Source organism: Seriola dumerili, unplaced genomic scaffold (genome assembly GCF_002260705.1).
Source record: "Seriola dumerili isolate Sdu_G_001 unplaced genomic scaffold, Sdu_1.0 BDQW01000147.1, whole genome shotgun sequence".
Lineage (NCBI taxonomy): Eukaryota > Metazoa > Chordata > Actinopteri > Carangiformes > Carangidae > Seriola > Seriola dumerili.
Window position 1 is genome coordinate 1,706,754 of NW_019174402.1, and position 16,627 is coordinate 1,723,380.

Here is a 16,627-nt window from a genome sequence, read left to right on the forward strand (position 1 = left end):
CAGCTATTAGCCCTGCCTCTTTCGGCTGTGCACTTTGCTTCGTTGTACCGGAGTTGAAAGAAAAACAAACAGAGAGAGGTGTTTGAGCTGTTTTATGACCAGCGTAGCCATTACATAATTTGTTCACTGAAGAGTACTGCAGCTCCACTGCTGAGAAAACTCTTACCCCTATGAGGTGCCTCAAAGCATCACGTTTGAGCTGACTGCTGATGAGGAAAACACATTCAGTGTTTGTGTATCTCCATCATGTGTCTCCATGGTAAGGTAATAAACCATGTGTTAAATATATATGTTATATATGTTATATATATATATATTTATATATATTTTCATCAGTGTGTTCAGTCGCAATATTTTGCATCCCCTTCATGTATAGGAACAGTTTGTTTGTTCATCCAATCCAGCTATAAGATACTCTTGGGGAATGCTCTGCAGGAGGAGAGATGTTGTGACATTTTCCATTATGTGTTTATTGCTCATCACTTATGGATGTATGTTGCCGACAAAACATTTGAGAGAGCACAAAACAAAAAATCTGAGGGCTACTACGTCTGCAAGTCAACATTTGTAGGCACACAGGCACAGATTCGTCAGAATAGAATAGGATTCCAGCATGCCGATCCCGATCATGTACACGCTTGTTTCGAAATCTGCTCTATCAATTTTCATTTGTCAAGTCATTTCTCATTTGGCAAGCTGCAAACAAACACTCCCACATCTACATGTCAGGGTCATGTCTTTTTCAAAGCCTGCATAAGGAAGAAGTCAGCTTTTGAATGATTTGACTTTCTCGATTTATAAACTCTATGTCAACTATGCTTCTCTACTGTAGGCGCACAAGGGTTGTAATGATGGAAAAATGGATCTGCAAGTCTCTATCTCAAAAACAATCTTGAATCAAACACTATCTATATGGTCATGCTGGTTTAAGGAATTTAATGTATTTTGCAAAATGTTCAACTTTGCCTTTAAAAGATGTGCTTTGAAATATAGCTGTGCTTTCAGCTATATATCATAAATCTTCCTGGATTTGGGGGAGAAATGTTGATTTTTGCTCTCATTGGAAAGTTTACTACATGTCTACACAACTGATTGGTGAAAGCAGCACATCAGCAGCAGCTTTAGTCATCCATCACAGGATTTTTTTTTTCATGCACAGTACTGCTGTGTAGGTCACCAGTATTGTGGCAGGACTTAAAGCACAATGCACAACCACTGGAGTTGTAAAATTTCGGTTTAAAATTTGGGTTTCAGTTATGTGTAAATGTGTAAAGCTCTAGTAAGCCTGAGACTGTATTGATTAAACTGAAGCAAATCTGTTCTGTCAGATCCGTGTGAAAAACATCGCTGAACGTTTCCATTTTTGTACAGACTGCGAATTTTGTCTTCCATCACTTACAATGAAAATGTATTAGGAAGCACTTTTTTTAATGGCCAGTATGAACCGGAGGTATGGTTACAGCAAGAAGTCCCCTTTTCAATGTTGACATAGGTTGAAAAAACTGTGAACCTATCCTTTAATATATAGCTGAGTGAAGCTCCCTGATGCACTACAGGCGCCATCTTGTGCTTATTTTTAGTAATGGCTTGAAAGTATGTAAATACTATGGACATCTTGCTTTGATTTAAACATGCTTTCATCAACTGAAATACTTATGTAGCCTGCGTATGCGCAAAGGCCTCACAGTACACCTGCTTTTTCTTACTACATGCTTTTTCAGTGTAATATCAGCATGAGCAAAACAACGTGCTCAATGTGCGAAATTGAGTACGCACATTGACCATACACAGTTCAGGCATATACTGGGGTCTGACCGAGTCTTGCTACACAAAAGCAGGAGCTTGAAAACATTTTGAATTGACTAATCTGTGTTTAAAGATGAATTAAACAGATCTTACTGCTGAGTGACCATCATGCCTGTAGTGATGTCTATCTAATTTAATTGAGTTTTATTCTATTACAGGATTTCCCAAAGTGCTGCCATATGTAAGTGTGCTAACGTGACTCGCGGAAAACTTTACAAGAATTGTTGTTTTTGTTCCCTATAAGTGAAAGTGAGGATGTTAACAAGTAAAACACACGCACTTCCTCTTGTGTCATCAAGTTTACATTTCTGCATGTGTGAGCATGTTTGTGTGTGTGTTAGGGAATTGAAAGAGGGTGAGAGACCAATGAAGTGCACTGCACTTTTAGTCCCTTCCCATCAGTGTATCACTCCATCAACACGTTGGTGTGATCAGGAGGCTGAGGTCACTCAAAGACCTCGTTTTCCCGAAACATGACCGTCCCGGCGTTCCACAGCTCAGTATCACACTAATACTAACACTGTTTTCCAGTCAGGCAGATGCACTCTCATAAAGGCACATATTTACTTTGTAAAATGTTTGCTCTTCTGCTTTAAGTCACAGTCCGAACAGTCATGGGGATGTAACAGGAAGTGATAATGCATAAAGGAGGCACAGATGGAAACACAGGATGTGTTAACCCTAACCCTAAAACATCGGGTATCCCACAAAGCTATGGAACAAGATGTACAATGTCTTCTGTCTGAGAACATGATTCAAATGATTTCACCCAGGTATTTCAGCAACAGCTTGGAAAATCTGAGTTTATGACACAAAGTATGAGGTCATGGACATTGAAAGACGTGGATGTTTTACACACAGAGGAACGCATAGGGGGTTGCTTTAAGGTTTAATGAATGATCCAGGGTTTGTAGGATCCAGGGTTACTTGAACCACACCAGGGACTAGAAAAAGAGTAAAAGTCAGAAGCATGACTCTGCTTCTGCTCCGTCAGTTTTTGACTTTTCTTTTTTAAATCTGTGTCTGTAAATCTATCCATCTTAAGTAAGTACAATTCGAAATCACTGGAGTACTCATTAAAAATGCACACACTGAGGTTTGAGGATTATTCCATGAAATTTTTCACATGACGTGAACTGCCGAATCTCAGAGAGCACATTAGAACGCAAAAGGTTCATATGTGACCTTCATACCTCTATTTGCACTATACTTCTCCTTTATACATCAAATTCACCTCAGTCGGTTTCAATTAGGAATGAGATTACAGTGTAAAGCAGTAACAAAGTCATGTGGACGTGTACCTTCATCTGAGTCAGTCACTAACAAGGGCCAGCACTACATATGATGCATCACTTTAAGAGTAAAACTGTGTGAGTGTGTGGCGTAAAAATAAAACATCCAGATGTGTCAGTGTACGTCATCATTATAGCCAGATAGGGACAAACCTCCAGGCTATTTAATGTCTGTTTATGTGTGGACAGGTGATTGCGTTCATCATCTGTGTTCTTTACTGTACTGGATTCATTGTATGTGTGTGTTAGTTTGTGTGTGTGTTTTCTCAGTTCTATCTGTCTGCCACAGACCTCATTATCTTCCTGTTTCCCGCTCTGAGCGAGACAATACAGCTGCCCTCACAAGCTATCTGTGGGCACTGAGATATGTAACACAATGCAGTAAGCTCTCAAGTCGCACAGACAGATTCTGTTTCTCTCAGTTTGCAAACAATCCAGTTTGAACATCTGCCTGTACATACATGATCTACATTTTATGCCTCAAAAAGAGGAATTACAAACCAAAGATAAAGTGAGTACTGAACCAGTCACCGCTCCAACACTGTTCAAAGTGTGCCGGTTTCTTTCTAAAAAGGTATTATATGTAAATATTCCACATTAAAATGTCTAAAAACACCTAGACATATGTTATATATTTTGTTACATTATCCCAAATATTTCCTTCAATTTCTAAACCTACAGAAATGTGTAATTTTAAAGAAGGTCTGTTCTATTTGGTCACCTGTCAGTAGCGTCATATCCCCTTTGAGCACACGTCACCGCTACGGTTGACTGCCAGAAACGGTCAAAATTGACTTTTTGTCCAGTTTTTAGCCACATTTTTACAATATACTTTTTAGCTTTTGTTTTTTAACTATATACTATATATATGGATCTATCATCATTTCTATTATAAAAACAAACAGAGCAAATGTTGCAGCAGCTCAGCTCCCAGCCCCTCCCAGACATCTGGTGTCTGCCGCATAGTGCCGCAGAAACAAAGGTTTTCCATATGAAACTGCTTTATTGAGTAATTTTATGAGATTTAATCACTTAAAACTCTCCTGAATTTCAGAGAAAGCAGCTGAGCAAACATCACTCTGATGTATTGACTGTAACTGATGAAGAAACATCCCTCTGATAATGGCAACATTATTAAGAATTGGGCAACGGATTTGCAATGGCCTTGATAGAGAGCCAGAGAGGGGGTGGCTGTTAGTTAGTGTATTAATAAGTGAAATGATAGTGATTTTGTCATTTGCGTTCTTCCTGTTAGAATTAGCCTGAAATGTGACTCAGTATTTGAGACATGACGATTGAACTCATGCTTCCTCAATGGAGTTCATGACACTTCCACCTAAAGACTCACAGGTCTTTGGGTTCGTTGGAAGATTACAAATTGAATTTAATGTTCACCTTCAGGTTTCCACAGAAATATTACAATAAGTCTGTTAAGAGTTTATGGGGGTACATTCATAGGAATATTGGTTGCACTTAATTTAAGGTAGCATACACTAAATAGTACATAACATGCTGTACTTTCTATCAACATGCCGTATTGTATTGCATTAGGAAAAGACAGAAAATGTCCAAAAATTACTTTTAAAGAGATGAAGCCCCTTTTTGTTCTGCTTCACTTGCTACACACACACGCTTCAGTTGGGAATCAAACCCAGGTGTCACAGGTTTCTATTCTACCTTCCTTAAGATGATTGATAACATTTGGCGAATCATTTAGTGCCCATTAAAATGTAATAAGATTTATCCAATTGACGATGCACATACTGATGCATGATGCATATATATAATCATGACACTGCTCTCCCCTACATGACGATACATAATCCGCTTTTAAAAATAAAAAGTTTTGGTATCAGCATCAAGAGATTCTGGCCCTTTATTACTTGGTATCGGATCAAAAAGACATATTGTGGTATCACCCACCGCTATCTGGCACAGCCTTTAAAATAGCACATAAAACACTGAGAATTCAGAGGAAAACACATTTATCTGGCCTTTATTTAACATAATTGCACTTTCACTTTCATTTTTTTTGCACATTAGAAGAAAACTATATGAAAACTTAAGTCTAACCACATCTGGGTGCTTCATTCATGTCTGTCCTCTCGTTCTGAATATTTCTACATACAGCGGAAATAAGAATCATGACCTCTCTCTCTTCAGAAACAGTTAGGTAATGATGTTGCAAAATGAGGGTCACTAGTTCAAATCGCTCTTATGTAACAAGCGTCATTGGTATTTCCATTTTTACATTAGTAAGAGTCTAATAAGACAAAATATGATGAGATATTACTTTTTAAGTGACAGAACAGTACAGAGAGAGAGAGAGACGTGCATGCACCAGCAACAACCACCCCTTTACAGATACAGCAACAAAGGCCCTAGTGTCACAGAAGGGATGAGAAACTCACTTTAAACTCACTCACTCACACATTGCAACGTGCATCCATACACCCATGAGGACTGCAGGTTTTTTGGTAAGTGACGTCAGAGGTCACAGAGGGAGGTGTGGTGGAGTGAGTGTGTATTTTGGGGTGAGTGTGTGTGTCATAGAGGTGGGAGGGCCAGTCTTGTGCTGCATAAATACACAACTGTGATGGACACCGAGCATGAGAAGAAGAGCGTGAAGGAGCAACCTTTAAGAGACTAGAAGAGACGAAAAAGATTTGCGATGGCCAACGGCACGGGTAAGTTTCTATCTATCTATCTATCTATCTATCTATCTATCTATCTATCTATCTATCTATCTATGTATCTATCTAGTACAAAACTTTTTGGGAGATTATGCTCTGTGTGAACAATGTGCTGATGTGCTGATATATGACCTGACACTTGGTTGTGATATGACCCATCGTAATTCCTGCAACAAATACAAGGACAGCTTTTGAGCCTAGCTAGAACATGTATCAGGCTAGTCAAAAAGCAAGTTAGAAATTGACAGCACAGAGTTGTATTGATCTTCTCATTTAACTCTTGGCCAGAAAGCAAATAAGTGTATTATGTTGAACTTTTTCTTTAAAGAGAACACATGTACTGAAAACAACTTGATCATAATGTTCAGCCTAACTTGTGACCACAATGCTGCTCTCTGTCAACTCTGTGTAATGTCACAACATTGATGAAATTCTTCCATGACTTCCAGTATTTTATTAAGCAATACTGAAGACTGCTGATTGGTGAACTTTCTCCCCTTTTGGTTATGTTAGGTTTGATTACTAATGTGGATCTGAGAAGTCATGAAAACAACTTGGCTCACCGCACCAGGGAGATTGATCGGGAGCGCTTGATTGTCCGCAGGGGTCAGCCCTTCTCCATAACTTTGCAATGCTCTGACTCTCTGCCCCCTGAACACCACCTGGAACTGGTGCTGCACCTTGGTGAGTACAGCCCAACCTGGAAGATACTGTTTGGGTAGACAAAGTAAATTACTATTATTATCATGATAGTATTCTGATGCCACTTTGCAATGGCAGCCTCTTGTTTACACTGTATAGTAACAATCGGTTTTAACTCATTCACAAACAGTTTATTTACTGTATCTCTGTAACGTTAAACTCTGCTCAATTATGTCTCTGTACTAACAAACAGCTGGAGGAAAAACAGCAGGAAAAAGTTTAACACAAAAATGATTATTCAGTAATCTCTCATTTGAGCTTTATGAAGCTCAGACCCTTCTATGCTAACTGTTTAGCAACTCTTGTGGACTGGTGTACTGTTCTCTTAATAAATATAAATAATAAATATAAGGTTATACTATATGTCCTTTGAATTCCTATAGCTACAGCAGGACAAAGAGAGGTCTATTTAATTCATGGTGGCAAAATGTATTTCCTTTATTTTTATGACACGGAGCACTAAATTCATTCTGAGGCATCATGCTGATTTGAACAGTATTTCTGAAGAACCAGCCTCTGGTTCAGACCCAGGATTCTCCCAGCATGCTCAGAGCCTGGAGATTCACTGGGACCGTTAGGGGGGTTCCTAAGGGAAACAACATACCTCGTCTTCATGCACTGCTGATACAGTGATGCTGAACCAGATAAACAGCAAGATGATGAAGTGATGGTTCGTCAATCTATTTTATGAATTATATAATGTTTTTTTAATGTTTCTTCAGGTAAGAAAGACGAGGTGGTGATCAAGGTTCAGAAGGAGCATGAGGCTGGAGAAAAGTGGTGGTTTAACCAGCAGGGAGCGCAGGATGAAATACTGCTGACTCTGCACAGTCCAGCGGATGCTATCATTGGCCAGTACCGTCTGGCTGCGTTGATCGTGTCACCGGATGGACGCATTTTAGAGGAGACTGACAAAATTGGATTCCACCTGCTCTTTAACCCATGGTGCAAAGGTAAAAGACACATCAAAGTGCCTACGCTCTGCTCTCTCCAGGAGGTCAGACTAACTGTGTTCACATACGGCAGCTTTTCAACTTCATCATGCAGCTTGTGCATTTTTTTAGTTTGTCTTGATTCAATCGCTCAGCATAAACAAAAACAAAAACAAACTGAAGGTGTTTTCTCAATGATTCAACAGGGTTTTTTTTTTTTACCTTCGTCCTCTCACCTGTGTATATAAACCATACAACAGGTCCCTATCACTACATATCAATTTAACTGTGTTTACGGGAGACTTGAACATTGTCGGTGTGGGACAGCATTTTCCACCCGCATCATCAAAACACCAAATGATGGAATTTCTCACAGAACTACAGCGTCGTGTTTTTCTAATTGACGGGCAAAGAATTCATATTAGCTGATTTATGTTGTTGCATCCGCACTTTGGCTTCTCCTTTTCCTGTGGACATGACAGTAGACCTCTAGATTTTCTAATGTAGAGCATCGAGGACACTAAACCTCTGCATTCATTTTGCTCTTGAATCTGTGTTAAATGTTAACGTCATGTCTTCTGTGTGTGCATGTGTGTATATCAGATGATGATGTGTACCTCCCTGATGAGAGTCTGCTTCAGGAGTATATTATGAATGAATATGGAGTCATTTACATGGGGGCCTCGGATAACATCAAAAGCATTCCCTGGAATTATGGACAGGTATTTCACACACACATACACACACAAACAGTTGAGTTGAATATGTCCACGTCTATCAGGCCAGTAGGTGGCCTGTGTGAATTGTCACAGCAGTGTGACAGCGCTGTGGCTTTGGCTGGATCAGGAAATCTGTTTGTTGGATGGAGGAAACTTCTGGACAGGAGGTGTCAGAATGTTACCAAACCACACAAACAAGGGCTTGTCCCTTCGCAGCTCGCTGGGAGGAAAGAGAGGAAGACAAACAGGGAGGCAGTGTGTGCCAGACAAGCAAACCAATAGATGGTAGATAAGCAGACAGGAGGTGGTGTAACAGAGACTCACAGACAGATACCGACCAATGGGAAACGGATGTGATTTGAAATCTGTTTTTAAAAAAATGCTGGTTGAGAAGTCTCTCTTTTCTTTGTTCCTCTCTCTTGATATCTTTCAATATTCCTGCTTCTGTCTCTGTCAGTTTGAGGACTACGTGATGGACATCTGTTTTGAAGTTCTGGACAACTCCAAGGATGCCCTGAGGAATTCACAGATGGACATTGAGAAGAGATCTGACCCCGTCTATGTCGGCAGGACGATCACTGCAATGGTGACGATCTCTTACACTCGCTTCTAAAACAATACTGACAATAGTACAAGGAAAAGCATTTGGATGAAATACCCTCACGTTTCCAGCAGATCTTATATATAGATTTTTTTTAGAATAAATAATAGAAGTGTGCTGTAGAGTTAGTGTAAACATTTAAACACATTTCAACAGAAACTGAAATTTTATCCCTTGATAAATCATGATACTTGTCCTACTGTTTGACTGTCGAGTGACCAACTCATAAAAGAAAATATCTCAGGAGATATATGAAACATGTTGCCTCTACCTATCCAGGTGAACGCTAATGGTGACAGGGGTGTGTTGGCTGGTCGCTGGAGTGAGCCATACTCTGACGGAGTTGCACCGTACCGATGGACCGGCAGCGTGCCTATCCTCCAGCAGTGGAGCAAGACCGGAGTCAGGGCGGTCAAATATGGCCAGTGCTGGGTGTTTGCTGGTGTCGCCTGCACAGGTGAGGCTTTCACAGATTTGACTGCCGCATGACTCAAGGATCCCAAAATAAACCAGCAGAAAGGAAATGAGGTGTCTTAAGTGTTGCTATTATCTTCACAGTGCTGCGCTGTCTGGGAATCCCAACACGCCTCATCACTAACTTCTCCTCAGCCCATGATGTTGACGGAAACCTCTCTGTAGACTTCCTGCTGAATGAAAAACTGGAGAGCGTTGGCGGGAGGGACAGTAGCTGGTAGGAACATAAACACACACGCACAAAGATTTAAAATAAGATTTAGTAGAAGACGTGACATCATCTAATATTCTCTCCTCTCCTTGTGATTGTAGGAACTTCCACTGTTGGGTGGAGTCCTGGATGACAAGAGATGATCTCCCCAAAGGGAATGACGGCTGGCAGGTTCTGGACCCGACTCCTCAAGAACTGAGTGATGGTACATTTATCATGTCTGACTTTTTTTTCTTCTAAACTGTTCTCAGGACTGTCACCGCTGGCTTTCTTTGGTAACCTACAGTATGATTTGTAAAATGTTGGAATGAACGGTGACTGGTGTTGCCCGTTAGCCTGAAAATCAAACTGAATGAATTTTTGCTCTTCAGGTGAGTTCTGCTGTGGCCCATGTCCAGTGACAGCCATTAAGGAGGGAAATCTGGGAGTGAAGTACGATGCTCCGTTTGTCTTCGCTGAGGTGAACGCTGACATCATCTATTGGATGGTCAAATCAGATGGCCAGCGGCAGAAGGTGACTGATTAAACAGAAATAAATTAATTGGTTTAGAATTACATTCATAGCTGAATTTCATATTTTCTTAAAGGAGCTATTTGTAAGTTTTGCTATTGCTACATAGCCAGAGTTAGCAGTAAAAGCTGTTTACTTACCAGTCTAGTAGATACGTTACAAGTTCAGCATCAAACTTCATTCCTTTACTCGCCAAGAGAGTCTCCAGCAGTGGAAAGCAACGCCAATGTTAACTCTTGTCTTGATCGTGTCTTTTCTTCTACTGAAGTTAAAAGGCTAACCAGCTATCCCTGGTCCACCTGGTCACTTTCGGATATCAATGTAGCCTCCAATCTGCCCTGAAGACATAGCACTGCTAAGAGGGCATATTATAACCTCGTCCTGTAAATGCATTAATGGCCAAAGCTCTTGTCAAGCAATAATCACCACCACCCACTCCTGGCAAGAAACCAAGTGTGGCGACAGAGAAAACGTAGAAATAGCCCCTTTAAATGAAGACCCTAGACCTTTTATAAAGATTTCAAGATGATGGCCACAGCGATGACAATGATGACTGTCTATATTGTTACAGATCAAAGTGGATGAGAGTGGTGTGGGGATGAATATCAGCACCAAAAGCGTCTACGGCGACAGAAGAGAAGATGTCACTCTTCAATACAAATATCCTGAAGGTTAGTTGGAAAGTCACAAACAGTGGAGTAGATAGATAAGGGTCTATGATTGCACAGATTTACAACAGCCATAATAATAATAAAAAAAAATCCTAACTGACCATAATCACATTTATTTAGTTGAGTTTACAAACACTATGAAGCCTCCTCCTGTTAAATCTCATAATTGCTCCAGTGTCCTGTAATTTCCCCCACTGTTGAATTTGTATAATATCTTCTCATCAGCATCCACTTAGACTGATGGTTACGATTAGTTCTCATGTACCAACGACTTCTCCACAGGTTCCAAGAAAGAGAGAGAGGTGTACGAGAAGGCAGGGCGCCGAGTCAGTGATGACAGCACAGGACCAGCCAAACTGCAGCTGTCAATCAAGCATGCTAAGCCTGTATTTGGGACAGACTTTGATGTGATTGTTGAGGTATGGAGCGTCAGACTGTAGCTGAATGAATGAATGAATGAATGAATGAATGGATGGATGGATGGATGGATGAAATGATAAAGGAGTAAATTAATTCACACAGTGAGCTGGGGCTGCTGCTGGGTGTAGATTGTATTTTCCTCTTTGATGATGAATCCCTTCTGTCCGCAGGTGAAGAATGAAGGAAGCGAAGACGCTAATGCTGAGCTGACCATTCTGGCCATAGCTGTGACTTACAATTCTCTCAATCGGGGGGAGTGCCAGAGGCAGACGACCAGTGTGACTGTGCCAGCTAACCAAAGTGAGTAAAAATAAACCCAACAACGCCTAGGGTGCAGACTTTTTACTGTTCTTTTTATTTTTAGCACCACCACGTACCACTTTATTGTTTAACCTTGAATGTGTGTGTGTGTGTTCAGCCCACAAGGAAGTGATGCGTCTGCACTACGACGACTACGTCAAGTGTGTCTCTGAGCACAATCTGATCAGAGTGAAAGCATTCTTAGAGGCTCCAGGGGAGAGCGAACCCATCATGACCATGGCCAACATCCAAATGAGCATACCTAGTCTCGTCGTACAGGTGGGTACACTCAGAGAGGTCGCAGTCAGACTATGAAGGCATTGCTGAGGTTGGACAGATTTGGCCTTTCTAAATGATAGGTGGACTTGTGAAGGCCTCTACTGTAATGTCCTACACTGTATGCCTCCATACAACACTGAGCTGTCTCCTCTTTCTCCAGGTGCCTGGGAAGGCTGTTGTAAGTGAACAAGTGACAGCCCACATCTTCTTCACCAATCCTCTACCTGTCCCACTGAAGGGTGGTGTGTTCACTGTGGAGGGGGCCGGTCTACTGCCTGCCTCTGAGATCCGTGTTGAGTAAGTGCATAGGCATATGCATAGAAGTGACAAGCAATATACACTACAAACTCCTTATATCACTGCATATATTACACATATTAGAATTAAAAGTCGGTGGTTTTGTGTAGTAATGGCTACAGACTAAAATTTCAGTTCATGACAGGACCACAAAAACTGAGTAAAGCAAACCCAAGCATTTATCTATTTCTCTCTCTTTTCTCTATCAGTGGTGATATTTCTCCAGGCCAGAAAGTGTCTGTCAAGCTGTCCTTCAAGCCTATGAGGGCGGGGGTGAGGAAGCTCCTGGTGGATTTTGACTCCGATAGGCTGAAGGACGTGAAGGGAGTCACAACTGTGGTTGTCCGCAAGAGATTTATGATTTCTGGATTTTAATCTTAGAGTTCTCTGAACCCGACACATCCTAAACTGTGAGATAATGTGAGGGGAGTAGCACATTATACTATATATTTGTTACTGTTGAAAAGTATCAGATCAAAGAAAATCTGTTGTTGTATGTTTTGTTTCTTAATTATCTTTTTGCACTATTTCAAATACACAAACCGTGATTGGAAGAAGCTACCTTTTTTTTTTTATCCTAATATTTATTCTTTTTTATAATAATTGGGAGTGTTCATGCTGATATGAAACTATGCACAGTCTGCTTTCAATAAAGATTTTTTCACAGGTCTGCTTTTGGTCTGACATGTCATTAACACTGATGTCTGACATACAGTATGCTATGGGTTGACTATCTGCAATATAATTTTAAACTGTACAGAATATTCTTCATGTGTGGGACTCACCAAGCAGCTTACTAGGAACATTAGCAACACCTGTACACCTGCTTATTCATGCAATTATCCAATCAGCCAATCACATGCCAGCAGTGCAGTGCATCACATCATACAAATACACGTAAGCGGGTTCACATCAAACATCAGAATGGGGTAAAAATATTATCTCAGTCACTTTGATAGTGGCATGATTGTTGGTGCCAGACAGGCTGGTTTGAGTAGTTATGAAACTGCTGCTCCTCTGGGATTTTCACACACAACAGTCTCTAGAGTTTTTACTCAGAATGGTACAAAAAACAAAAACTTCCAGTGAGCTGCATTTCTGCAAACAGAAAGACCTTTTTGATATGACAGGCCAGAAGAGAATGGTCAGGATTTCTGCCGAGGCATGCAGATGGTTAAGTCAGAATATTGTGTCAAGAGCATGAATCCATAGACCCAATCTGCCTTGCGCTAAAAGTCCAGGCTGGTGGTGGTGTTGTAATGGTGTGGGGAAATATTTTCTTGGCACACTTTGGGCCCCTTAATACCAATCAATCATGGTTTGAATGACACCGCCTTTCTTAGTATTTTTGCTGACCATGTGCATCCTCTCATGGCCACAGTTTCTAATGGCTGCATCTCAAACTGGTTTCATGAACATGACAATGAGTTCAGTTTCTCTTCAGTGGCCTCCCCAGTCACCAGATAGATCTGAATCCAGTAGAACATCTTAGGGATGTGGTAGAACATCAATATGCAGCTGACAAACATGTAGTACCAGAATCTCAGAATCAAAACGAGGCTCCAGCCAGTATTAGTACAGTGTTCCTAATAAAGTACTCAGTGAGCGTATCTGACACACAGTCATCCTAAAACAGTCACTCACTACACCACATCTTCCTCTGAGACCACTGAAATCACTTACCAAAACCCTATTGTCCTCTGTAGGTCTATGTGTGTGTGATTATCTGTGTATGTTTGGTTGAAGCATCACATAATGCACATTTCTATTCTTTACATATGCTTTATTTCTGAATCTAGAGCAACCTCTAAGTACAATACATACAGTATACCAAATTACATGTATATTACTGTAATCTAGGCTACAGAATGTGACTTAAAGAGAAAATTGTCACGTAAATAGGAAATCTCTTAGTATGACAAAATGAATAAAAGGGGAAATTACCTTTTCACCCTAGTCACTAATGAAAGTGATAAGATTAGCACATTACAGTACATTTACGTAGATACAGTAGCTCTGTTGTGAAACTAACGATGATGTAGAGTAATGTTTCCTTATGCTTCTTTGGGAAATAGGGTGAATATACAGTATGAGTAGTACTTAGGGCATGACCTTATGTCACACTGCGTGTGTGTGTGTGTGTGTGTGTGTGTGTGTGTGTGTGTTTGATTCAATAGTAGAAAGTCACCACACCACAGTGTCGTAAAACTATGTTGCAAGTAAGTATCCTGCTTTCAAAATTGTACTTGAGTAAAAGCATTACCGTCAAAAGATACTTAAAGTTTGCAAAGTAAAAGTACTCATTATGCAGAATGGTCAAGTACAGAATAATTTAACATATATATGATATTGATGGATTATAATTATGATGCATTAATGTGTATATCACTTTTATGTTGTGGAGTGTAAAAAGTACAACACTTTTACTTTTCACTGATATGCTGTCTGATGGTCTTCACTTTTCCTGACATAGAGTTCAGGTGCACATTAACCTATGACACTAAGCAGTCAGTTCACTCATGTTTAACATTCATTATGTGCTTAACACATAAAAATATATAGATATATGTTATAAATTATAGATATATAATTGATATTAATTGCCCTTTAAATCTATAATCAGTTGTTTGAAGTTTCAGTGGTGGAGAAATTGAGCTCCATAGGGCTGCGGTTACTGTTCATTATTAGTTTGCTTTACTTTCACTTCTTTTCCAAGAAGGGAACCGCATTTCCAATAATCAGTCAAACCTTTAAGGACACTAAATTCATCTGTTAGAGAGTGATCAGCTGACAACTGTTGAGTCACACTCTGAACTAAAACTCTCATTATCATTCATCATTTCCGGAAGCAGAAACTGCCTTGTCCTATTAGTGAGAATTAAGTAAGATTCCTGTGTAAACCACCACATTAAGTCATCTTCGTAAAATGAGTCAGGACTTTTTTGTTCCATTTTTGAGGTCAGAAATGTACAGAACCTATTTTCTGTGTTCCTTAGTTTCATAATGATTTTAAAAGGAAAAAACATTACAAAACTAATGTAGAAAAAAGTGATGGTTGTACTGGTTGAACTCCACAGAGTCATAGAGGTATCCTTCTTCATCATCATTAGCAGTTGTGAGAAAGGGCCAGAACTTGCATAACTCCAGATTAATAAAGTATGCAGAGAAGGTCGTTTCTGAGCTCTGTCAGTCAAATTACACCAATCTTGAATGTGACTCGTAACTTTATGTTTCACTGAGTATAGTGTGAAAAATTATTTATTTAAAAAAACATTGTGTCAGTGTAAGCAACATCAGTTCAGAATAATGCCTTAAGTCCACATTGTGTTGATTTTACATTGTTCACAGGTTCAGGTATTAATTGTGCTTAGTTGATGATATATAAGAGAGGCGAAATCACAATTCACATTGTTCCAAGTGGCAGTAGGGTGGCTAGAGGTGTGGTGGATAAAACATTAGCTTTGGTGTGAGATGGTGGTGGTATGGTCTAGTGCGACATCTAGTGGCAATGGCGATCATTTGCAGAACCTTTCAGTTACAAAAGTTAAATTATTCGTTCTGCATTAAAAGTTCCCTGTAACGTTATATATGACATTTGTTAATACTAGAGAATTAAATATGAACGAATACATGAGTAACATTGTACTGTTGTGGAGTCCAGTGGTTCCCAGTCTAGGAATTGAGTGAAAAAAGTAGTTACACAGATTTACATGAATATTTTTGTTCTCTAATCTTTGCTCTTTTGTGAAAATACTTTTACTTTTTTTAATCGTTTTTATTATTGCGGGAATTTTATGTTTTTTATTAGATAGTGAAAGTGTTACGTGACAGGATACACGGGAAAAGGAGTAGAAGAACTGACACGTAGTTAGCGGTCCAGCCGGGAGTCGAACCGGGGACTCGCTGCTCAGGCCATTTGCTCAGTAAAAAGTACCATTTTCCCTCTGAAATGCTGTTGTACGGTTATAAACAAGCATGAAATGGATATAGAACAACTACTTCAACCGTAAGTAAAGTATAGTAAAGGTTGCATGAAAAAAATCGTTGGTTTTTTAAATCTCATTCCCCTACTACGGAATCTGCGTGACAAGTTTTGTTTAGGTCGCTATAATCGGTCGAAACATTGTTTTTTCCACAATCCGTTGTTTTCACTCCTTTCCCCAAAGGCGTGTGTCATCCGGCGGTGAAATCTATCTACTGCCTGATGTGTGTGTATTTACGTGTCTTGTGTTCATAAGTCACGTTAATGTTGACAGAAACCGACTTAAGTTGTCGGTAGGTATTTGTAACACCAGAGGGCGCAAGAGATCCACGTTTCGAGGCTGTACTGCTGCCGCGGAGCCAAAAAGACGTAAACACAGTCTTCCGTGTAACGTTCAAATGCCGTAGCCAAATAGTGAGAGTACCAAGACGACAATTAATGCAAACATCAAACTATATCTATAAATACGGTGGTTGTTTCGTATGGTTTTATATGTCAGGATGGCCGAGCGGTCTAAGGCGCTGCGTTCAGGTCGCAGTCTCCTCTGGAGGCGTGGGTTCGAATCCCACTTCTGACAATAACTTTTTTTTTTTCCCAAACTAATACATTGTACACATGAATACACATGACTGTTACAGTACAACAGTTGTTGACCACCCAGGAAACTGAACTTTATGTCACTGCAGAATACATTAATATCACCATAAAGAATGAAAATAAAATAAGCTTCAAACAAA

At 40.0% G+C, this 16,627-nt stretch overlaps 1 protein-coding gene and 1 non-coding gene across 2 annotated transcripts; both read left to right on the top strand.

Annotated features, from left to right (window-relative positions):
* The first annotated feature begins 5,679 nt into the window (after nt 1-5,679).
* LOC111225252 (protein-glutamine gamma-glutamyltransferase 2-like) lies at nt 5,680-12,579 on the top strand. Its single transcript, XM_022750011.1, has 15 exons — nt 5,680-5,785; nt 6,305-6,475; nt 7,216-7,446; nt 8,029-8,147; nt 8,602-8,730; nt 9,025-9,202; nt 9,304-9,436; nt 9,532-9,635; nt 9,802-9,944; nt 10,513-10,612; nt 10,895-11,031; nt 11,203-11,332; nt 11,451-11,611; nt 11,772-11,908; nt 12,118-12,579. The coding sequence occupies exons 1-15, from the start codon at nt 5,770-5,772 to the stop codon at nt 12,281-12,283; spliced, it is 2,055 nt and encodes a 684-aa protein (XP_022605732.1). The 5' UTR covers nt 5,680-5,769; the 3' UTR covers nt 12,284-12,579.
* A 3,805-nt stretch (nt 12,580-16,384) lies between these two features.
* On the top strand, nt 16,385-16,467 carry trnal-cag. The gene has a single exon. It is a non-coding gene; the product is annotated as a tRNA-Leu (tRNA).
* Nucleotides 16,468-16,627: the final 160 nt, after the last annotated feature.

Excerpts from the sequence above, each read along its gene's own strand:
- LOC111225252 (XM_022750011.1), top strand. Across the intron at positions 7,447-8,028 it reads CTTTAACCCATGGTGCAAAG|ATGATGATGTGTACCTCCCT; the intron begins GTAAAAGACACA and ends TGTGTATATCAG. Across the intron at positions 10,613-10,894 it reads TCAATACAAATATCCTGAAG|GTTCCAAGAAAGAGAGAGAG; the intron begins GTTAGTTGGAAA and ends ACTTCTCCACAG.